Below are 25,839 nucleotides of genomic sequence, written 5' to 3'. Positions count from 1 at the left end.
ACTTTTCAAAATTGCCAACAAACTGAAAAATCCATTATTTGCCTAGATCTACCCAAGAGTCAAATAGTATATATTGCTGACATATTGCTATATATTCTCAACCTTTTGGTTGTGACCTATGATCCTTGAAATGCACTCAAGGATAGACACCCCTTCCTGGTATCCCTCATGCCATGTTATATTCACAGCTGCTGCTTACATTCTTGTTCTTCCTCTCTATTCTCCCTCTCAAACCTTTTCTGTGTCTCTTCTCCTTCTTTCTCAACTTACTCTCCTTTCCTTTTTAGTTTTTTATATTTTTGTCCACTATTCCTCTCCTTGTCTTCTAGTCACCAGAAGACAGTGGATGAAAATCTCGGTCCCATTGAAGTCAGTAAGAATTTTGCCAGTGACTTCAGTGGGGCCAGAATTTCACTCAATATGTTCCCTCAGGGTGGGAAAGTGGGAACAGTTCACTGTTTCTGTATTCCTGGGCCACACAGTCTCTTGTGACTGATCTGAGTGCAGTGGAAGTAGAGGAGAGTTGGCTAACTGGTCCTGCAAACATGAATTTGTCCTGTAGTTATCTGCATTTTGGGGCTGCAGCAGGACTAGACTTTTATTGCTAGTTCACCACCTCGTTCCTTTCACATTACTCCATTCTCCTATCCCATTTCTTCACAGTCTAAGCTCTAATTATAATTGCAAAAGAAAAATAATCCCATTAAAATGATATTTTAATACATCTGATAAACAAATGAAATTTCCTTTGCTGTAAGATAACAGCAGCACCTCAACAGAAATTTTATGAGCTTGCTAATGAACTTTTCTAACATTATTTTAACTAAGTTGGAACATAGCATGAAAGCAGAGAAGATAACAACGGGCAAGAAAATTATCTGCAGCATGAATATTATTAATTGTTGCATTGTCAAAAATAACCTACGCTGGCATGGTGACCAAAAGGAGGTGGGTAACGCCCACCGCTCTTTGTTATTGCCACGGAAAACATCTTTTATTGTCAGTAGTGCAGGTCTGGCCATAATCCTTTGGACTTGAATCTGAATATTAAAAGACATAGCTATCCAGCTTCACCCCAGCCATGCTGAGTTACATCTCTATCACATATTCAATCTCTCTCTCTTTGTTAAATCCCAGCAATCATCTTTAAATCATTTATTGTTAAATCCTCACAATCTCCGTCCTATCAGACTTGTCTCAGTTACTATTGTATTGTACAAGGCAGCCCTGGCTGAACTAATGAAAGGCTGGCATTTAAGGAATGTAAGTAGATTTTTTTAAAAAATAAAAACATACCCAAGCCCCACAACCCTCTGTACTGATCTGAAAAGGCCACACCATCTCTGTCTAGAGATCTATGGCCCACCCAGCACTGTGACTTTTATCCTTACAACATCCCTGGGAGGTATGGGATTATTAACCTCATTATACAGGGATCTTGTCCAAGAAGTCCATAGCTGAGCTGGGAATTGAACCCAGTCTCCTGACTGCCTTCAAAAAGTGCCTGAGCGGAATCCTATCCACTGGGTCAAGCTTCCTACCACCACCACATCTCTCCTTAATACCCACCTATGCCACAACGCCTACAGAAAGGAATCAGTTCATCACTGTGAGGTTGAGGTTGGTTGTCGAGTATATTACATTTCTGAAGAACCCTATTGGTGTCATTCCTATTAAATCCTATAAGACTATTCCACAAGGGTAGAGAAATATGCAGGGAAAGAACTAGTCTCTGAAGTATTAAAAATAAATCATTTATCACCTCCTCTCCCCCTCCCCCTCTTATCTTACACTTCCTCTTGTTCCAGCTATCTTATCGGCATTATATTTGTGGCTTCCTCTCCTTAGCTATATTGATTTACTCTCTCTCTCCTACTTTTCCATAGTGTGCACTGGAGAGGCTGCCGAGGATTAATTATTTTTTTCCCCATAGCGTGGACCATTAAACTGAAAAATCTTTAACTGGCATGTTTTTGAGATTATATTGTCCCACCTGTCACTTTAGCACAGCAACAGACCTAAATGGTAACAGACATCTAGAAATAAGAATATGGAGGTTGGGTCAATTTGTTCCTTTTGTAACAATTCTTACATCACTTAACTATTATGTAGTGTGTATATTCCCACTCTTGAATTAAGGTTGGAAATATTTTAAAACATCAAATAGCTTGTAACATGAAAAGTTTCACAACACTATTGACTAGTTACCAACTTAAACTAGCAACTTTACTCTTATAGTACTTGTTACAGGAATAAATGTGATGGAATAAATACAGATTTCAATTTAAATCTGGCAGGATCATTTTGTCTAGTTTAATTACTGGGTTGAAGAGTTTCTGCTAGTTATATCTAATTTACAAAACACCATGATCCTAGGACATTTTAGTAACAGGTTAGTAATTTGTCCCTAGGGAAAAAGAGTTTTCCCATTACAGAAACTTTCCATTATTACTGTCCCATTTGTCAAAATCCAGACAAGTAGACATGTATGGTAGATGCCTGAAAGGCAATAATGCATGAGTTTGGGAGCAAAATTTTTCAGTGCATTTTTAAATTAATTAATTTGTCTTGCTTTCTCCCTCTTTCCCTTAGTCTTTTCACTTATAATTTGATTCCCTGGAACTGGCAGCTGGTGTAATACTTGCTGACATTAGTGAGAGTCTGACACAGTAGCATGTCCCTAAAGCAGAACCCTGTCAATGCTGCCCATGCACCCAGCATCATGTGCCACTTAATTGGGCAAGGTCAGCCAGTTTTCCCGCTCTAGGTTCCATGCTTCCTGAGGGGGAAAATAGTTCCAATGAATGATCCACCAGATCTAAGTCCACTAAACTTTTGGTGCTTGTTACAACTTTTATGTTTCTTGATGGAGTGGTGATGGTGATGAAACAACAATGAACAGTGCTAACTCCTGGAGAAGTTGTGAGGAACACAGCAAAATACAAGTTCCTTGAGAGACTTTACTGAAAGTGGATCAATTGTATATTTGTTTTCATTAATTAAACTTCTTTGTTCTCTTAGTTTATAATGTTTATTTTAAACGTTCAAAATTATCTGTGAAGAAAGTGTAAGTGAACAATAATCATTTATTTATATTTATCTCATTCAAATATCGCTTAAGAGTCTGGGCATATTCTTATAATTAAAACATAATTAAAATCTAGTAAGCAAACACTGCCAACAAATTGGGAGTATCTAGACCAGTCCCCTGAATAATCATAATTTGCCACAGTTGTATCCTATAGAAAATTCTAGAATCGCTAATAATTTAAATTTGACAACCACAAACACACACATTGCCTTCACAAGACTGAGGAGGAGAAAACAAAGAAATGCCCAAGGGAAATCGACAGCAAAATTACTGATCATGAATTAAGCAATGAAAGGGACACAACAGAAGGAAAGATGATGCAACTAATCCTGTTAGTTGATTCCACAGTGAGGAACCTGAGCTGAAACATCAATCTGGTGCCCAGATAAAGAACACAAATTGGCATGGTGCCTCCAGGGTGCCAAAATAAATGATGCCACAATAAGGATTCTGGATGCTTCCACTAACGGAGGCCCACATGGGAACAAGCAAACATCACTAGTGAGCGAAGGTTCAATGTGATCAACAGTCACCTCAGGACCTGTTTAAAGAATTGAAGATGAGGGTGTCAGAGGTTATTTCAGAGATGCTTCTACTCAGTGCTGCAAGTGGAATCCATTTCTTACCTTTGGGGTGGGGGGGGCACATGACCTCCTCACGTTACCCTCCACATGACTCCTCCCCACCCCGCCCCCAGCCTGGGGTCCCCATGCTTTCCCCATCCCTTCCCCATGATCCACCTTCCTTTCCTGGGGAGGGAAGGCTTCGTCCTCCTCCCACTGCACCGGAGACTTTGGAACCGCAGTGGGGAAAGGAGCAGAACATGGGGCCACCGGGAGGCCCCACCCCCGCAGCTCCTCCAGCGCGGCTGCTGTATCGCCCCCAGTCCCACCCCCAGCCCTGTCCTCCGGTGGGGCTTCAGTACAGACAGAGGAGACAGAGGGCTGGGGGTGGTACAGCTGCGCCGGAGGAGCTGCCGGCATGGGGCCACCCAGTGGCCCCATGTTCTGCTCCTCCTGTATCTTTCTGGTACGTCGTACCAGCTATAAATATCTTGCTGGGATGGCATACCGGACCGGACTGCCCTACTTGCACCGCTGCTTCTACTAAGAAATGTGAGTGAGGAGAAAAGGTTGATACTGGAGACCAACTAAGGAGGTTATGGGGAGAATTTTGATTTAGGCTAGTTTGTTTTCTGTTTTAATATTAGCATAACAACTAGAAAAAGAAGTTAACAGTTTAGAGCCAAAGCCTGTCCTGGCTGGAGCTAAAAGGACTCTGACAGTTGCACCTTCTGCAGGAGTCCTGGCAGCTAGAGAAAGATTACATAGGGATGCCTGATGGATGTGCAGTGGTATATTTTCTACTGCTGCAAGGAGGAGCTATACACATCACTAGTGCATGCTGCTGGCTGAAGTGCTCCACCTAGCCCATTCAGATGCAATGCATGGGCCAGGGGTTTTGTGTGTGCTAGAGAGAGATCCTATGGTCAGGTCAGAATTGAAAACATGCTACCGCTATGACCATAAGCGGTATAACCTGTACTGGTCAACGCCAAGTGCTGGGCAGCGGTTAATTAACCCAGAAACCTCAGAAAGTGCCAATGGCTTTGGGCTGATGAGAGCCTGAGGAGGACAGTGGAACCCTTGAGGGAGGAAATGCCATCAAAAGGTGGATGAGCAAATTCACTCAGTGTTTTTGCCCACAACATCCACACAGGGCAGATTGGGCCCTTCAGCTGTGGCTGATAACCAATCTAGGAGTGAAGCCTCATTGTTTGCATGGGAGAGGAAAGACTCATGACTTTGTCTATGTGCTGCTGTTCTCTCCTAGATGCAAGATCTAGTCTATAAGGTCTGCACAGTACAATTAATCGTCCAGTATTAAAGCAATATAAAAGCAGGAAGGAACTGGAACAAAATTACAATCTCATACAGTAGGATCACATACCTAATCATAATACAATCAATATTCGGCAAGCAAACACAGAAATAGTATTGGTCTGGAGTGGTGAAGTCCAGAGCTAGTTAGCTTAAAGGTAAAGTTAGAGACTTGGACTCAGGAGACCCAAGTTCAATTCCTTACTCAGCTGTGGACTTCCTGTGTGACCTTGAGCGAGTTAATTAGCCTCTCTGTGCCTCAGTTCCCCATCTGTAAACTGCAGATAATAATACTTTGCTACCTCGAAAGGGATATTGTAAAGATAAAAAGATTACGAAGGAGTCAAATACTATCATAATGGGGACTACGTAAGTACCAAAGATTGTGTTTCAGCCCTGCAGAGAGACAGGCCTGTGCCAAGAAGCTCATAACTGGGTATGAACATCCCCAAAGTACAGCACAGCTGGATTTAATGTCCCAGCTCTGGCCAATCTTCACTCAGTAGTTTCAATTTTAAGGCAAACTTTATTTTCAAAACAATTTTGCGGAGTCTGAGCTGTTCTAAGAAGCTGTTTTCTGTGAATTTTCAAAGTTCTCAATACAGAGCAGATGAGTGCAATTTTCTTTTAATGTTATTTGAAGTGACTTTTTGTAGTTTATATGAGGTAGGGGCAAGGGTAGCCATTTAGTACATATTAGAACTCAAGCTAAAACTCCCAGCCCTTAAGATAAAAAGGTTCTCATTTCCTTTTAGTGACTTGCCAGGTTAGCAAAACACTCTATGCAGATATCGAAAAGATGCATGAAAAATACTATGACTGGCATTAATCACCTACTGTGAAACATTTCCCTTAGAAGCTACTGCCTTTGTAATACTGAAAGAAAAGCATAAAAAGATGCAGTTTATGGCACTGTTTCCAAATAGGGAAAAACCAGATTTGTCCTTTAGAAAAGATATAAAAGTAACAATTTAACATCTTTCAGAGTAGCAGCTGTGTTAGTCTGTATCCGCAAAAAGAAAAGGAGTACTTGTGGCACCTTAGAGACTAACAAATTTATTTGAGCATAAGCTTTCGTGAGCTACAGCTCACTTCATCGGATGCATTCAGTGGAAAATACCGTGTGGAGATTTATATACCTAAAGAACATGAAACAATGGGTGTTACAATGCACACTGTAATGAGAGTGATCAGGTAAGGTGAGCTATTACCAGCAGGAGAGCAGGGGGGAAAAAGCCTTTTGTAGTGATAATTAAGGTGGGCCATTTTCAGCAGTTGACAAGAACATCTGAGGAACGGGTGGTGGGGGGGAGGAATAAACATGGGGAAATAGTTTTACTTTGTGTAATGACCCATCCACTCTCAGTCTTTATTCAAGCCTAAATTAATTGTATCCAGTTTGAAAATTAATTCCAATTCAGCAGTCTCTCGTTGGAGTCTGTTTTTTAAGTTTTTTTGTTGAAGAATTGCCACTTTTAGGTCTGTAATCGAGTGACCAAAGAGATTGAAGTGTTCTCCGACTGGTTTTTGAATGTTATAATTCTTGACGTCTGATTTGTGTCCATTTATTCTTTTACGTAGAGACTGTCCAGTTTGACCAGTGTACATGATGGCTAGTGGCGATCACCTTCAGCCACCAACTAAAACCTCTCCAACACATCTTCAGAGATCTACAACCTATCCTGAAAGACGACCCATCACTCTCACAGATCTTGGGAGACAGGCCAGTCCTTGCTTACAGACAGCCCCCCAGCCTGAAGCAAATACTCACCAGCAACCACACACCACACAACAGAACCACTAACCCAGAAACCTATCCTTGCAACAAAGCCCATTGCCAACTGTGTCCTCATATCTATTCAAGGGATACCATCATAGGGCCTAATCACATCAGCCACACTATCAGAGGCTCATTCACCTGCACATCTACCAATGTGATATATGCTATCATGTGCCAGCAATGCCCCTCTGCCATGAACACTGGTCAAACTGGACAGTCTCTACGTAAAAGAATAAATGGACACAAATCAGACATCAAGAATTATAACATTCAAAAACCAGTCGGAGAACACTTCAATCTCTCTGGTCACTTGATTACAGACCTAAAAGTGGCAATTCTTCAACAAAAAAACTTCAAAACCAGACTCCAAGGAGAGACGGCTGAATTGGAATTAATTTGCAAACTGAATACAATTAACTTAGGGTGGAATAAAGACTGGGAGTGGATGTGTCATTACACAAAGTAAAACTATTTCCCCATGTTTATCCCTCCCCCCCGCCCCCCACTGTTCCTCACACATTCTTGTCAACTGCTGGAAATGGCTCACCTTGATTATCACTACAAAAGGTTCCCCCCCCACCCCCCTCTCTCCTGCTAGTAATAGCTCACCTTACCTGATCACTCTCCTTACAGTGTGTATGGTAACACCCATTGTTTCATGTTCTCTATGTATATAAATCTCCCGGCAATTTAACATCTGTATAGCTGTTATGTGGAAAGACTGTAAAAGCAGCATCCTTTGCAGACGGCAATATCCCTTTGAGGCAGGAAGAAGCATGCATCTGCTTTTCATGTTCACAGAATGTAGTACATAAAGACTGCTCTAATTTTAACAATGAGAATACACATTGTCTATTAACAGGTTTCAGAGTAACAGCCGTGTTAGTCTGTATTCGTAAAAAGAAAAAAGAAAAGGAGTACTTGTGGCACCTTAGAGACTAACCAGTTTATTTGAGCATGAGCTTTCGTGAGCTACAGCTCACTTCATCGGATGCACAGCATATTGTGGAAACTGCAGAAGACATTATATACACACAGAGACCATGAAACAAAACTTCCTCCCACCCCACTGTCCTGCTCGTAACAGCTTATCTAAAGTGATCATCAAGGAGGGCCATTTCCAGCACAAATCCAGGTTTTCTCACCACCACCACCACCCCCCACACACACACCCCCCTCCAAAAACCCCACACACAAACTCACTCTCCTGCTGGCAATAGCTCATCTTACAATGTGCACAGCAATAATCCAAGTTTAACCAGAACGTCTTGGAGGGGGGGGGGGTTTGTAGGAAAAAAACAAGGGGAGATAGGCTACCTTGCATAATGACTTAGCCACTCCCAGTCTCTATTCAAGCCCAAATTAATAGTATCCAATTTGCAAATGAATTCCAATTCAGCAGTTTCTCGCTGGAGTCTGGATTTGAAGTTTTTTTGCTTTAAGATAGCGACCCTCATGTCTGTGATTGCGTGACCAGAGAGATTGAAGTGTTCTCCGACTGGTTTATGAATGTTATAATTCTTAACATCTGATTTGTGTCCATTTATTCTTTTACGTAGAGACTGTCCATGTACATTGTACATTGGACATGTACATTGTACATTGTCCATGTACATTGGTCAAACTGGACAGTCTCTACGTAAAAGAATAAATGGACACAAATCAGATGTTAAGAATTATAACATTCATAAACCAGTCGGAGAACACTTCAATCTCTCTGGTCACGCAATCACAGACATGAGGGTCGCTATCTTAAAGCAAAAAAACTTCAAATCCAGACTCCAGCGAGAAACTGCTGAATTGGAATTCATTTGCAAATTGGATACTATTAATTTGGGCTTGAATAGAGACTGGGAGTGGCTAAGTCATTATGCAAGGTAGCCTATCTCCCCTTGTTTTTTTCCTACAAACCCCCCCCCCCCCCAAGACGTTCTGGTTAAACTTGGATTATTGCTGTGCACATTGTAAGATGAGCTATTGCCAGCAGGAGAGTGAGTTTGTGTGTGGGGTTTTTGGAGGGGGGTGTGTGTGTGGGGGGGGGTGGTGGTGGTGAGAAAACCTGGATTTGTGCTGGAAATGGCCCTCCTTGATGATCACTTTAGATAAGCTGTTACGAGCAGGACAGTGGGGTGGGAGGAAGTTTTGTTTCATGGTCTCTGTGTGTATATAATGTCTTCTGCAGTTTCCACAATATGCTATGCATCCGATGAAGTGAGCTGTAGCTCACGAAAGCTCATGCTCAAATAAACTGGTTAGTCTCTAAGGTGCCACAAGTACTCCTTTTCTAATGTCTATTAAGTAGATATTAAAAGCTTTGAATAAAAGCATTAAAAGGGCCAACTGAAAGCATTAATTCTGCAGGGGAAAAATGTAAATAAGGATAAAATCTTCCATTCATTTTTAATCTCACTATAGTGAGCCTTGTAATTAAGACAATTAAATGACTGAATAAAGACCCATATTTACATGCTTCAGAAAGTCACAATAAAGAATCATGCTATTGTCCATAGAAAAAATTCAGCAAAGGCCTCTTAAAATAGACTCACTGAACAAAGGCTGTCATTTCAGGAGACTGAAACTGATGAGCATCTATCAGCGAGAGTTAACATAAGAGGGCACATGGAGGGAGAGGAACTAGTTTATCTAGGCAGGATGGCCACACCAGGTGAGAGAGCAATTACATATTTTGAGTTAATTGTCAAAGCTGCTGGAGAGGGATAAACTGAAATGGTGTAGGGAGTCCTCTGAAGACGTAGAAAGTATTATCCTGGGAATGATGGCCTAAAAAGAGTCCATCAGCATAGTTTTGTCTTCAGAAGGAATGTATGTATCCAAAATCAGTTTCCTGATATCTTTTTTCATTTCAATATGTGGGGAAGGTACCCCGACAGAAAAAAACTCTTTCCCATCCCGATAGCCTGAGAAAGGTTCATTTCATTTTGCCATTCAGTGATCTCCTGTGAAAGCAACCCTGAAAAATGGACTTGTTAATGCAAGTCAAAACTCAGCGTCATTCTCCGGCCCTCTGACTTTGCTCAACATCCCACACAGGTTTATGGTGCTGCAGTTGGTAACTTTATTTTAGAGGGGTATTTTGTGCTCATTTCATATGGAAATTATTTGGAACAAGAAACTGTACAACTAATCACATGATTTATTTAAAAACACATTTCATTTTCTTCATTTTTGTTTCTTTGGGGTTTTTTCATCATCATCATCCCTGGATAACACATCAAAGCAAAAATATATTAATAACCAGAATAACCTATATGAATATGAAAAAGACTCTGTGATTACATTGCAAAGCCCTCTGGAAAGAAATGTGTAGTATTTTTATCAATTGTTCAGCAGTCTTGTTTGGAGATTGGCAAGCAGTTGATAAAAAGTATTACCCACCGACTGGTGCCTTGCACAATAGCTCAGACTTGTCTGAAGGAACTAGTAACCTGTGTGTTATTTAATCACACTTACTTTTTCTCATATGTGAAAACAAATTACATTCATAAACCAGTATTTCTTTCATCCCTGTTCTTCACAGAGTCATTTGTGCCCTGCCACTACAATACCGTCACTGGCTTTAAAGGACCCAAGTGCAATCCTTATTCATGCTGGTGAGCAGTTACTCAAGCGAGCAGTCCCACTAACTTAAGGATGGAGAAGTAGGACCTTTTTGTTGGAGGCATTGCTTAAGAGGATGTGGGGAGTGATTAGATTTGACATTCCACCTCAGACCTTTGTCTCCTACCCTGAGCCGGGATCAGCTGCTAGTCCCAGCTGGGCTGGAGGCAGGAGAGGATGGAACTTTCCCTTCTCCTTCAAGGAGTGGCTGGGGCTGTGTCAGGCCCACCCCCAGAAGCCTCCCCCAGCTGCAGGAAGCTCAGCATTCTGCCCTGCTTCCTGTCCCCATCGCTCCGCAGTTGAGGGGGGTGGGGTCACTGTTTGGGGAGCTGCTCCCCATCCACCCAACCCCCGTGCATCTGGACCTCCCATACCCAGACACCCTGGCTAAGCCTCACTCTGTACATTCAGAACCCCCCTTGCCCTTCATATTCGAACCCCACCGCACTGAACCTCAACCCCGGCATCTGGAGCCCCCCTGCACCTAGACCCCCTGCCTCCGGACTTCCACACCTGCAGCCATACCACCCCCCCCCACTGAGCTCCCTGCACTCAAACACCCACCCTGATAAGTTCCACCCTCCTGCACCGCCCTGAGCCTGCACATCCAGATGCCCATGCCACTGACACTGACACTAAACTAGCTGCATCCAGACCCCCACCAAGCCCCACTCCCCCAGCACCTAGATCCCCCTGCAGAGACCCCCAAACCCAGACCCCTCCGCTGAGCCCCAACCACTTTCATCTAGTAGCCCCTGCAGAGTCCCATTACCCCTGCACTTGGAAAGTCCCCCCACGAGACTCTGTGCATCCAGATCCCTCACACCTAGACCCCCCATTGAGCTGCCTGCACCCAGATTGTCCCACACAGAATCCTCTCACCCCACACCTGGATCCCCCCACACTGAGTCCTTCCACACTTGGATCCTGCCTGGTTGAGACTGCCTGCCCCACACCTGGTGCACCTGGTGCAGAGGCGCAGGCCCCAGGGTGTTTCTGGGGCAGGCCCAGGACTTGTGCTGTGTCAGGGTCAGATGCAGCCTTACCACTGAGTTTGTGTCCTGAGGGTGGAGGGAGGAGTGGCTGCAGGGTGATTTCCCATCTTCATACAGCCAGTGGCCGGTCCTCCCCACTGCCATGCTGGAGCCTCTGCATTTATTGATAAATACAACTTGCAGAATTTTAAAATATTGTGCACAGAATTTTTATCTTTTTGGTGCAGAATGCCCTCAGGAGTAACTCTTAACACCTGTGCCATTCTTTTACCCTTCAGAAGATTTGGACAGGCATAGCTGGAGGCATAATTATTGGGAAAACATATGAAGGGCATGTGTTTGGGTAGCATGTAGGAAGATGAGGTGTTTTGGGAAATGATAGATGGTAAAGAGTGGGGTGGCTTATGAATGCAGCAATGACCAATTCCCTCTGTCCTCTCAATCTCTGCCGGTATTGTGAAGCCAGACCCAGTACCTGTCTATGTGCTGGAATTGCCCCACTCCTTCTCCTCACTGAATTCTCACATGTAGTAGTGATGCCACAGTACTGTGCAATCAAATTGAATGAAAAGGAGCTAATTGCTTAGATACTATGGCGTCCTAGATTAGAAGAGACCATTAAAAGATAAGAGCAACTGAAGAATGGGCCCAGAAAAGAGCAGTGAGCTTTTCGAGAGGTGTAGGACAGATAGTTGGAAATCAGCCCAGTGCTATGGAAACCAACCCCACCTGCAGCCCCTCCAACGAAAGAAAAAAACACCACCAAAACAAAACAAAAACCTCTAAACAAACTCAAACCCTGTTCTATCAAATTAAACAAGATTGTGCTCCCTTTGGTTTAACCTCTCCTCAGAAAGCTCTTCTTTCTACAGAGTATAACTTCTCTCTAGGACCACTATATGAACAAAGAAGCAAATCTCCTCTAATCATGGAACTCAAGCCCAAGTAGGAAAAAGAACTATTCTACAGTACCTATGGACAAGAAAGTTATTGAATTATCTAAAGTTTCTCCAGGAATTACCCCTGAATATACAGTGTGCAAATGTCAGACTTTCTATAAAAATTATTTACCCATCCGCACACCCTCTGCAGGAGAATGAGTTTGAGAAGGAAAAACATAACCACATTGGCATTTTTCTAAGCTTTTGTTTGGAAAGTGTCAGATGGATCCGTTTCTTGGGATTTATGATTATTTCTGACTTCTAGCAATGATGCTGTTGTGCTGGAAACAAAGCTATGCAGCAAGGGAATGCAACCAAAATCATGGCTGTACTAGTCAAAACAAAAGTCAATTTGTATTCAACAACTGTATCTCAGCACTGACATTTGGAAGAAATTTTTGAAGGCTTCTAAACCCTAAAAGAAATCACCTTCTGTGACCCAAAGGCAGCATATTACTCACTGGTGTTATGAAGACTATTGCTGTTACAGTCAACAGGAATAGTGGGAATAGGACAATCTTATCCCAGAAACCCTGCCTACTCAATGGCATTTACAGTATATGATCTTTAATTACTCCTTTGGTACTCCAAGAACTGTCAGCAGAACTGTGCATATTTCACCTTTCAAGTTTTAGTCAAACATGTTCGAAAATAATGAGCAGACACTAAAACAGAGCAGTATCAATACCAAATGAAGCCTACTGTACCTGGTGAATGAAGTGGAGGAGAGCACATCAGAACAACCCCTTGACCTTCACGTACTGAGACTGCGCTTCTTGTCCGGCCACTAAAATTTCCCAGATCTGTCAACATAACACAACATTTTAGTTGCATGGAGAGGGAAGTTATTTAATTTTGCTACTAATGTGATTTACACTTTATTTCTTTTTACAATGCTGACAGTGCCTTATTTTCATTTCTTAATCTACGACAGGAGGGTCTTTAAAAATAAATCTATTTCTACTGCCAAGATTTTTACATTACTTTAACACTGTTTATTGCTCCTCACCGTGCATGGATATGGTGTAAGTGGAAAAGTATTAGGCAGTGTACCATTTATAACAGACATTTAATAGCTCTTTTATTTCTTTTTACCATTTCCTCTTTATTGATTTCCTTCACTGATAAAAGACTTTCATGCATAGAAAAAGAGAAATAAAGGTGAAGAGGCTGCCTTGTGTCTAATCTGCAGCCTATAGAGGGTTGTTAATGTGTCATCCAAATAATATTGTGTACAATACATTGTTATAAGTGGGGAGGAGAATCCGCTTCCATCTGCTATATAGCAGGTTTATTTTTAATACTCTTTCCCATATAGTTTCTCCAGTATCCAAGACATAATCCAGTTTTGGGTAACTACATTTTGCCTTCCTAAATTTCTCCCAGCAACTGAAATTGAATTAGGTATATTTCACGTCCCCCACTAAACTTTTGAGTGAAGCTGCAGTGCCTGACGATGAAGAGAGCTGATTGAAACTCACTATTTCTGATTCATGGAAAATGTCAACATTTTAAATATTTTTCTGTTACAAATCGGAATGAAAGCAAGATTTTTCAAAATATTTTGCAAAACAAGCATCCTGTAAATTTTTGTCATTTTGGAAAAGTTTTGTTTCATAACATTTTGAAATTTTGCTTAGATTTTTTTTCATTTTATATTATTTTTTAATATTAATAGCACATAAGCAATAATGGATAGTATGCACACTTCTTGTGAGGTCATCATATAACAGAGTTGAAATAGTCTATTAGTTTTATTTTATCATTCATATTATAAAGGGCAGCTGCTAGTACTGATGAGTGCAGTTGTCAGTCAGGGTTAATAATGATGGAAACATGTTATCTTCTTTTCTAGATCAATGTGTCTCCTATTTGTATCAAACTGTTTCATTACAAAACAAACATAAATAATGACAATAATATGAAAATTAAAAAAAAACACCAAAAAATCATAACATAAAATTTAAAACACAATTTTGAAATTTGAAACAACTTTGAAATTTTCCAAAACAATTTCGTTTCCAAAATGAAAGATATGTCATTCTGAAATATTTCCCTTCCATCGGAAATGTTGTTGAAATATAATTTCTTTAAAAAGTTTGGTTTTGTTGAAACAACTTTTTCTGATGAAAACCTGTTCTGATGAAAATATTATGACCAGCTCTAGTTATGAATAGCTTATATTTATATGCTGCCTTTCATCCAGAAGATCTGACTCCTCCTTGAATTACAGGGGCCTTTAGAGCTGGATCTAGAGTCAAACTTCATGGTTATGCCCTCACTTGAATATTTACAGGAAAGGAACTAGGGCAGATTTGTTGTCTTGGGGTCATATTTGAACCATTAGTCATCGTGGAGTCTCAAGTGACAAACATCCTATGTGCACCGTTATTTGCCTGTGGTTGATCTGGAGGCTATGAACATTCCTCTCTGATGTTGATCATGGCTAGATTACTGCAATATATTTAGGATACGCTCAACGAGGACTCAGAAGCTTCCACTGCTGCAGAATGAAGTTCCTGAACATAGGAGTACAATGAGCCAGAAGAAGTATTTGTCATATGGGGCTCAATGATCTATTGAAGCACCTATTCACTTATGGGTATAGATCAAGGTATTGGCTATTATCTCCAGAGAATTTAACTGTCTGGGATCCAGTTATCTGAGTGATGATTTCTCAAAGTATGACCTAACAAGGGAGGTGGATTTCAGAGAGTTCTCCATCAGGTGCTCCATAGACTCCTAGACTTAAAGGGACTGTGATGATCATCTAGTGTCAGTGGTAATCAATTATTTTTGTTAAGATCCAAATTTCTTGGTCAAGGTATAGTCAAGGTCCAGATTCCAGAGAAAATAATACAAAAATAATAACAATAATGACAATAATAAGGAAATAAAAAGATTTTGTGGTCCATTCAAAAGCATCTGGCAGTCCGGATTTGGCCCGTAGTCCACCTGTTGACTACCCCTGACTCTAGTCTGACCTCCTGCACATTGCAGGCCACAGAACTTCACCCATCCACTGCTGCAATAGGCCCATAACCTCTGACTGAGTTACTGAAGTCCTCAAATCTTGATTTAAAGACTTCAAGTTATGGAAAATCCACCATTTACTCTAGTTCACATCACCAAGTGACCCACGCCCCAGGCTGCGGAGAAAGGGGCTTTGCCAATCTGACTTGGGGGAATTCCTTCTTTACCCCAAATACGGTAATCAGTGAGACCCTAATCATGTGGGCAAGACCCACCAGCCAGACACCTGGGAAAGAATTCTCTGTAGTAACTCAGAACCCTCTCCATCTGGTGTCCCATCACTTGCCATTGAGGATAGGTACTAATAGTAGTTGTGGATGGGCCTATCCCATACATTTATCAGTCTTCAAAGAATTATGTTTTTTGTTCCCATTATTCCCCTTGGGAGGCTGTTCCAGAACTTCACTCCTCTGATGGTAGGAAACATTCATCTCATTTCAAACCTAAACTCATTGATGGCTAATTTAAATCTATTTGTTCTTGTGCCAACATTGGTCCTTAACTTAAATAACCCCTCTCCTTCCCTGATGTATACCCCACTGATGTATTTTTAAAGATCAACTGTAACTCCACTCAACCTTTGTCTTGTTAGGCTAAGCAAGCCAAGCTCCTTAAGTCTGCTCCCATAAGGTAGGTTCTCCATTCCTCTGATCATCCTAGTAGCCCTTCTCTGCACCTGTTCCAGCTTGAATTTCTTTCTTAAACTAGGGAGACCAGAACTGCAAACTGTATTCCAGATGAGGTCTCACCAGAGGTCTCACCAGTACAATGGTAATAACACTTCCCTGTCTCTATTGAAAATACCTCACCTAATGCATTTTAGTATTGTTTTAGCCTTTCCATGGCTGCATCACATTGGCAGCCCATAGTCATCCTGTGGTTGACCAATACACCCAGTTCTTTCTCCTCTGTCACTTCCATCTGGCATGTCCCCAGAATATAGCAAAAATTCTTGTTATTAGTCTCTAAGTGCATGACTTTGCACTATTAAATTTCATCCCATTTCTATTACTCCAGTTTTAAAGGTTGTCCAAATCTTCTTGTACGATATTCCAGTTTTCCTCTGTATTGGCAATGCCTCCCAGTTTGGGTCTTCTGCAAATTTTATTAGCACACTCCCACTTTCTGTGCCAAGGTAATTACTGAAAACATTAAATAAGATTGGTCCCAAGACCGATCCTGGAGAAACTCCATTTATAACCTCACCTTTCAATATGACATGTTGCAGTTTCCCCTTAAACCAGTTCTTTACCCACCTTTTGATTCTCATATTAATCTCCATCTTCCAATTTAACTAATAATTTGCCCTATGGAACTGTATCAAATGCTTTACTGAAATCCAGTTAGATCAGATCTACTTCATTTCTCTCTCACAGAAAGAGATCAGGTTGGTCTGCCTTGTTCTATCTTTTGTAAAATTATATTGTATTTTATACCAAATATCATTTATTTCTAGGTCCTTAACTGCTCTATCTTTCAAAATTTGTTCTAAGACCTTGTATACAATTGCGGTCAAACTAACAGTTTCCCAGACCGCTTCTTTTTCCTTTCTTAAATATAGGTACTATATTTGCAATTCTCCAGCCACAGGGTACAAACACCGAGTTTACAGATTCATTTAAAACCTTTGTTGTTGGGCTTGTAATTTCATGTGCCAATTAGTTTAATATTTACTTCAAAAAACATATTTGTTTATCCATTTGATTTATACTGATTTATATAAGCGACATTTATCCAGAAAGGTTCTGGAACACTTTATGTAGACACTTATCACTGAAATGCATCCACTTCCGGAGTGAGAAGCAACATGTCTCCTCATGTTGTGATCTCATCCTATATAAGGAGCTAAGCAGGGTCAGGCCCGATCAATAGGATGGAAAACCTCCAAGAAAAAATAAGCTGGGTGCCACAGAATGGTGCTGACTTCAAGATGAGATGTAAAAAGTCCTGATCCCTCAGTATTTGAGGCTTCAGATCCATCTCCGTTTCCTAGATAAAATGAGCAACACGCAAACCCTGACTGCTCATTATAATCATTGTTCTTGGCCTCCTTCCAATGAGAACCTGATGAAACTACTGTCAATGAAAAGATCAGTGAGCTCCTGAAATTGTGTAGTTTGACTTGTTCTGAGATTAGAGATTCAAATGATATGCCTTTGCAAACCTCACTGAATTTAAAATTTGGATAGATCTGGAATTGATTTGTTGTGGTTTCAACATATTTTGAGAAGGAGAACATGTTCTGAATCCAGAGGTGCTAAGCACAATGAGAGATACCCATACCATTTCTCTATGTTCAGGAACAGAAGTAATCAGAAACAAGAATGCCTTCCTATGATTTTGGAAAAGAAAATTATGCTAATGATTCCTGCTGACATCATTACAGGGATGATTTAACAAAGACTACCTGACATCCTTTTTGTATGTCTGCTTTTCTGCATCTCTTTGATTCTACACATGCTACAAAAGTAACACCACTTTTTTCATAACTCTCTCATCTTTGTAGGAAAATCAGATAATTGAAAGAAAATAAGTTATATCAGCCTCATACTCTGGATTCTGAGTCGTGTAAGGGCTGATCCCTGATAGTTAGTTCTAGAGTTCTGGCCAAGATGGCAGTGTTTTGTGTTTACAATCCTTGTTCTTTCAGTTTTGATTTTGCAAATTGTATCTTTTGGAATACCAATCTTCAGCGTATTGAGTAGGACTGGTTGAAAATTTTCTGTCAAGACGTTTTTTCACTGGAAAATTAGGTTTTCAATACATTGAAATATTTTGCAAAAAGTGTCTATCTTCTGCAGAAATATTCCTCTTTTCGTTGAAAAACTGATAAGTAAAATACTTCAGTAGAAAACTGAAATATTTTGATTCTGAAATGCCATGGCATTGCCTCACAGGAATTTGAGTTTAGGTGCCTCTTGATACCAGCCTTTCCACTAAGGGCCAGCCAGTTTTCATTTCCCATGATGCACCTAAATTATATCTCCCATAAGGAAATGTGGCAGTATTTCAGAATTGAAATATTTTGGTTTGAAGCTGAAATATTTTGGTGATTGCTTTTTTGCCAAAAACGTTTTCCACAGAAATAAAAAGTTTTCCATAGAAATAAAACCCCTTTTCCAACTAGCTCTAGTAATAAGTGTTTTTTGGATAAAAGGTTTGAGGTTTGTCTTTTTTCTGTAATGGGAAGATTCCCACCCTCCACACAAAAAGAAAGAACTCAATAGTCAGGTTACAATTTTGCAAAAAAAGAAACTAGGTGGATAGAAAGCTGGCTAGATTGTTGGGCTCAACGGGTAGTGAACAATGTCTCCATGTCTAGCTGGCAGCCAGTATCAAGCGGAGTGCCCCAAGGGTCGGTCCTGGGGCCGGTTTTGTTCAATATCTTCATTAATGATCTGGAGGATGGCATGGATTGCACCCTCAGGAAGTTTGCAGATGACACTAAACTGGGAGGAGAGGTAGAATCATAGAATCATAGAATATCAGGGTTGGAAGGGACCCCAGAAGGTCATCTAGTCCAACCCCCTGCTCGAAGCAGGACCAATTCCCAGTTAAATCATCCCAGCCAGGGCTTTGTCAAGCCTGACCTTAAAAACCTCTAAGGAAGGAGATTCTACCACCTCCCTAGGTAACGCATTCCAGTGTTTCACCACCCTCTTAGTGAAAAAGTTTTTCCTAATATCCAATCTAAACCTCCCCCATTGCAACTTGAGACCATTACTCCTCGTTCTGTCATCTGCTACCATTGAGAAGAGTCTAGAGCCATCCTCTTTGGAACCCCCTTTCAGGTAGTTGAAAACAGCTATCAAATCCCCCCTCATTCTTCTCTTCTGCAGACTAAACAATCCCAGCTCCCTCAGCCTCTCCTCATAAGTCATGTGCTCTAGACCCCTAATCATTTTTGTTGCCCTTCGCTGGACTCTCTCCAATTTAGCCACATCCTTCTTGTAGTGTGGGGCCCAAAACTGGACACAGTACTCCAGATGAGGCCTCACCAGTGTCGAATAGAGGGGAACGATCACGTCCCTCAATCTGCTCGCTATGCCCCTACTTATACATCCCAAAATGCCATTGGCCTTCTTGGCAACAAGGGCACACTGTTGACTCATATCCAGCTTCTCATCCACTGTCACCCCTAGGTCCTTTTCCGCAGAACTGCTGCCTAGCCATTCGGTCCCTACTCTGTAGCGGTGCATTGGATTCTTCCATCCTAAGTGCAGGACGCTGCACTTATCCTTATTGAACCTCATCAGATTTCTTTTGGCCCAATCCTCCAATTTGTCTAGGTCCTTCTGTATCCTATCCCTCCCCTCCAGCGTATCTACCACTCCTCCCAGTTTAGTATCATCCGCAAATTTGCTGAGAGTGCAATCCACACCATCCTCCAGGTAGATACGCTGGAGGGTAGGGATAGGATACAGAGGGACCTAGACAAATTAGAGGATTGGGCCAAAAGAAATCTGATGAGGTTCAACAAGGACAAGTGCAGAGTCCTGCACTTAGGATGGAAGAATCCTGTGCACTGCTACAGACTAGGGACCGAATGGCTAGGCAGCAGTTCTGCAGAAAAGAACCTGGGGTTACAGTGGACGAGAAGCTGGATATGAGTCAACAGTGTGCCCTTGTTGCCAAGAAGGCCAATGGCATTTTGGGATGTATAAGTAGGGGCATTGCCAGCAGATCAAGGGACGTGATCATTCCCCTCTATTCAACATTGGTGAGGCCTCATCTGGAGTACTGTGTCCAGTTTTGGGCCCCACACTACAAGAAGGATGTGAAAAAATTGGAAAAAGTCTGGCGGAGGACAACAAAAATGATCAGGGGACTGGAACACATGACTTATGAGGAGAGGCTGAGGGAACTGGGATTGTTTAGTCTGCAGAAGAGAAGAATGAGTGGGGATATGATAGCTGCTTTCAACTACCTGAAAGGGGGTTCCAAAGAGGATGGATCTAGACTGTCCTCAGTGATACCAGATGACAGAACAAGGAGTAAAAGTCTCAAGTTGCAGTGCGGGAGGTTTAGGTTGGATATTAGGTAAAACTTTTACACCAGGAGGGTGGTGAAGCACTGGAATGGGTTACCTAGGGAGGTGGTGGAATCTCCTTCCTTGGAAGTTTTTAAGGTCAGGCTTGACAAAGCCCCGGCTGGGATGGTTTAGTTGGGGTTGGACTAGATGACCTCTGAGGTCCCTTCCAACCCTGATATTCTATGATTCTATGAATGGGTTTTTAGGACCCAAGTTCCCTTTTAGTCAAACCAACGAAGTTCAAGGGGTAGGGAGGGTAATATAAGGTTCCAGTTTCAGTCCACTTGATTACTCACTAGTTAAATCTTTTGAGTAACAAGTAATGCAATTGCACTTATGTTACCAGAGGGGTTGTTGTTAGTCAGTTTATGGTACAGGAATATAGTGTTAGAGTGCAGGTTTGGCTATAAAGTAAATACTACAAATGCTTTAAAAAAAACCTAGAAATAACAGGGAGCTGCAGAATGATGTAAGAAATCCCCCCTTGTTATAATAATAACTTTGAGGTAGATGAGATGAATGAAAGGGAATGTTAATACCCTTTTGTTAAATATTAACCATATAAATCTTGGCTATAAATTTACATTTAAACAAAAGAAGATCAGCTACTAACAAACCACTTATTTGCTATTCTATTTTTCAAGAAAAACAGAAGACTGAATGGAGTGTTAGTATTAGGAGCATAGGAACCACAACACTTTTTCATTAGTCATCAAGTCTAGTATTTTGCCTGCAATGGCAATCAATAACTGCGGTATCAGAATAAATCAGACACCCTCTAAAGAATGCACCTAGCCAAAGTGTGCGATGAGATACATGGCTCACGGATAAGAAAATATATTTCTGTGCTCTATTGGTGTTCAGTTTATGCCCTGAGAGATTAGATTTGTTTACCCTTATCTGAGCATTAGTGCCAAGATAACACCTACTCTACATTTTCAAAGCAGGGCCTGAGGTTTTAGCTGCATGACTTCGAGCAACTTTAATGTGAGTCATGACCCCTACACTTCCAAAATCTATGGATAATAAATGGAATGCTTCATTTAAAAAAATAAAATAAGCACAGTCTTCTTTATAGCAAATGAATTATGCATAGATGACCCTCATGCATGGATAAAGGTTGAATGAAGCAGGTTCTCTTATATGTGAAATTATTCTATAGACTAGAGGGATGCCCAACTGTAGTCACTGAAGATTTTATGACAAGTTTCAGAGTAGCAGCCGTGTTAGTCTGTATTCGCAAAAAGAAAAGGAGTACTTGTGTACCTTAGTCTCTAAGGTGCCACAAGTACTCGTTTTTTGTTGTTGAAGATTTTATGTTATTGTAAAACAGGAGATAGCTTAATGAGGAGTTCAATGAACAGAGAACCATCTCCTTATGAAAATCTCTCTCCTTTGGCCATATTTCTCCAAGATCAGTAGTTCCGGTGGAAATACTTCCATTAAGCAGAGTTTGTGAACAGAAAATCAAAGCAACAACAACAACAAAAAGAATTTATGTGCCATTCTGGTGCTTAATATATTTTGCATTTTACATGTGTATATCCCCTTTCTAAGGAGAGTATACTGTATAAGAAAATTAACTGTGCATCATTTAAAGCACTTGCATTTTACAGAGTGATGTCATGAATGCATAGTAAATTGCTCCAGAACTTGGCTCATTAACTGTAAGCAAATCAGGTACCATTAAAGGAGAGACCACAGGAGTCTCAATCTGTATATTAATTTTGGTAAACAAATTTAGTGCTTAGTAAAGATGCCAGATAGACAGCAGTGGAGACTGAATTTCTCTGTCAGCCATAAGAACACATACATCAAATGCCTCAGCAGTTTTACCTTTTACATACTGCCCTGCTAATGTACCTTAAGTCTAACCTGACATTATTGCCTCTGCATGTGCAGGGATCATTCAGTCTCCATGCTCATTACTTCTTTGTCCTGTCTGCTGCTGAGATAAGTGAGGGGGACAAAAGGAGAGGTAGGATTTTGTAGTGTTGACAATTGTCCATCAAGAACTGGAATAAGATCAACAACTAAGTTCAAATAGGCTTCTAAAGTGATGTCAGATAGACATTTCTTTTGATTTGGGCTGGATTTGAACTGGTGACTTGGGCTGGGTAGGAAACAGTTTTCCCATCTCACAAAATATTTTTGAGATTTCAAGTTATTTTCCATTCCATGTCAGGATGAAACTGAAAACTGTTAACATTTTTTGTGAAAAAAGAGAGAGAGAGCACACTCCCACCTCAGAATAGTCAATAGGCCAGTGCTTAGGCCACTCCCCTAAGAAGCAGAAGACCCAAGGACAAATCTCTGCTCTGTCTGATTCAGACCAAGGAATTGAACCTAGGTTTCCCACATCCCAGGTTAGTGCTCTGAACACTGGAATATAAAGTCAGTCTTTTATGGTCCAAAAATTCTATTCTGGACCCAAGAAACCGTTCCCAATTAAAGTTTAGTCAAAACAAATACATTCCTATAAAAAGTTTCAGTTTCAACAAATTAGTATTTTCCAGCAAAACCAATTAGTTGAAAATTCCCAATCAACTCTACCAGTGACCTGGAGGCGGAAAGCTTCATGATCATTACCAAGTGCCTGACCCATCATTATTTTAGCAGAAATGAACCCACAGCAAACCACTGATCCATGGGGCCAGCAACCCACAGGGATCATAGATGTTACTTCCTCCTCTACTCTCAAAATATACTGTATATAATACTACCCCTGCTTCTAGACGAGGGTGATGATTACACTGCCCATGGATGGGTCCAGTTCTGCCAGGCCTTATTGTTCTGTGCTGCCTCTCAGTTTTGCACTCCTGTATTAAGCAAACAGTGTAATGTGTGCTGCCTGAAGCCAAGTGAATGACAGAAGTGTGGTGCCATCATATATGACTCTGAGGGATAAATATTCCCCAATTATATTAATAGTAATAGCTATTTCATAGAAATGAATACATTACATGACTCCTGAGGTACAGACACTTCTATACTAATCTAATGAAAAGGAGTTTGTGTGTATATTTGCGATGGAGTTCAAAGGAGACATTTAAAATGAAATGGGTTAAAGATGAAGATACAAACTGAAGTAATGTTTAAGGCATGTATAATGCAGAGAGCATTCTTTGTAATGAGCTAAAAAATAGCCCTGATACAAAACTGAATTATTCTGACAGACCAAGGACAAACACCTTCGTTTTAATATGATTACAGAAAAGCCAGACATCTCATCTTCATATTAAGCAGACAGGTGAAAACGAATGGACCTTGAGTTTGGGATTTTACTTTTTTTACACAGATTTAGACAGAAGATTTATACAGAAATAATTCTTTTTTAAAAAAAAAAAAAGATATTTGTCATAATTCTATTATAACCTGCTAAGTCAATTATATGCCTTGATTTTACACTCTGAACAACAGAAAATACAAACATGTGGTTAATAAACCGTAATAACTGTTTCTGCAATAAAAAGTTACATATTGAAATTAATGATGTATGACTTTATAGTGCATTTTGAAGTTACAAAGAAATTTCCAAAGCTTTAATTTAAATTGTGTGTTATATTAAGTTGTGATACTTTTGCAATCTCAAAACACTGAAATAAATGAATATTTAGCTTGTATTGAGATCCACATACAATTCTACAAACTTTTCTCTTAAATGTTTTGTAAAAAGTGAATGGTAAAGTATAAAAGTATTCAATTAAAATATTCAGTGCTTGTAATCTCCTCCTATTGGTAATTAATAAAATAATTGGTAGTCTTCCGCAACATTTTTCTCATGACTCATTATTAATCTGTCTCCAAAAGGACCAAGAATTCATATGGGAATTCATATGGCTCTAGAAATCTAGTGCATACTGGTAGCCCAGCTATAAAGTATTTTTTTTTAATTGCACTTGGCTTTAGTCTACAGCCAAGATACCTCAATTCTTTCCACAGCTCTGAATAGTAGGAGGAAAGTTATCTTCCTTAATTTCTATTTAAAAATTTAGCAAAACTTAAGGAAAGAGGCCAAACTAAATTAACATTGACCAATATTATACATGGAGATGTCAAAATACCTGAATGTGAAATTCCTATTGACTTAAATGGGAGTTCTACATTCAGAAGACGAAGTATTACCTTCCAAATTAATAAAGAAATTATTTACAAAACCAAACCCAAATGACAATAATAATATTGAATATTACAGAAAGTTTGAATATTAGTTGTTCAACCTACCATGTTAATTGCTGTATTTGCTGTTTTATTTGTTAATGGTTATGTTTAATTCAGTTTGATCACTTTTCTGTGTCTATGTGCATATGTCGTTTCATCAATCCTGACTCAAAACTACTGCAACACATAATTTCTCAGTTGTCTTTCCAGTGTCTGTAGTACAATAACTTGTACACATGACAATGCAGTGTACCAAATTCTGACTTCAGTTGTGCCAGATAAACTCAATTGAAATCTAGCTGTCTAGGGTCTTATAAGTCAATGGTATTGCTATGGTTTAGGATGATGTAAAGAAACTGAGAATTTATCCTGATGTTTAAAAAATGCTTGCATAAATCTAAAAACGTATCTCATAAAGATCATATTTTAATTTTTTTCATCCAAGGGTGGGGAAAATACCAACAAGGTTAAACTTTGTTGCCCAGTTTTAATATTTTCTATACCATTCTTTATCTAAAATGTTAATTATATGCTATTTTGGACTGACAGTAAAGGTTTTTGCTACAAAACTATGGTTTTCTACTAGGGTACAAGTAGTGTACTCTTTACAGAATGAGGCTCCCAGCTAGGTAAGAATTTATTATCATCATCCTCCCCATAGTAACAGTTTGTAGAGTTCCGAAATGCTTTTGTGTGAAACTGGGACTTAAGTGGTTTATAGCCTTGTGCTGGTTCTCTTTACAGAACACAGAAATATATTATAAATCTTTGAATTGTTCATGAACAGACTGAAATTTTCCTAAATTGTATTCAAAATTACTGACTGAATAACTTCTGTGAGTAAGTGTTGAGCTTTTAATCCTTTGCAAGAATTCATTATGAAATATATTATAAATCTTTGAATTGTTCATGAACAGACTGAAATTTTCCTAAATTGTATTCAAAATTACTGACTGAATAACTTCTGTGAGTAAGTGTTGAGCTTTTAATCCTTTGCAAGAATTCATTATGAATATTTCAGTTTCAAAATTCAAGCTCAGTTCATTGCTGTGTTCCTTGATTGGAATAGCACAATTCATTGAATCAGGTTTCAGGTACACATTTCCATTTATGAATTCAAAATTAATTTTCCTAAAATATGACTTCAGGTTCACCATTTTAACCAGTATTCTTTCCCATGAATTCACTTGATAGAATATTTGCAGAAGCTGAAGACAAAGGGGGCATTAACATAGTCAAAGCAAACGTGTTTAAAAATCTGAATGGATAGTCTGAAATTTTTTGCACTATTTCCCCAGCTCTACTTTC

At 40.1% G+C, this 25,839-nt stretch overlaps 1 protein-coding gene across 2 annotated transcripts in view; it reads right to left on the bottom strand.

The window, feature by feature from the left end:
• Positions 1 to 25,839, bottom strand: part of CNTN5 (contactin 5) — a 955,706-nt gene that overhangs the window by 256,479 nt on the left and 673,388 nt on the right. For both annotated transcript variants that reach the window (XM_074957075.1, XM_074957069.1), the window contains exon 7: positions 13,013 to 13,108. In XM_074957075.1, the coding sequence (XP_074813176.1) occupies positions 13,013 to 13,108 (96 nt within the window). The remainder of the gene's footprint in view (positions 1 to 13,012; positions 13,109 to 25,839) is intronic.

This window comes from Natator depressus, chromosome 1 (assembly GCF_965152275.1).
Source record: "Natator depressus isolate rNatDep1 chromosome 1, rNatDep2.hap1, whole genome shotgun sequence".
Classification (NCBI taxonomy): Eukaryota; Metazoa; Chordata; order Testudines; family Cheloniidae; genus Natator; species Natator depressus.
The sequence above is the reverse complement of the archived record's forward strand: the minus strand, read 5'-3'. Positions and strand labels throughout refer to the sequence as shown.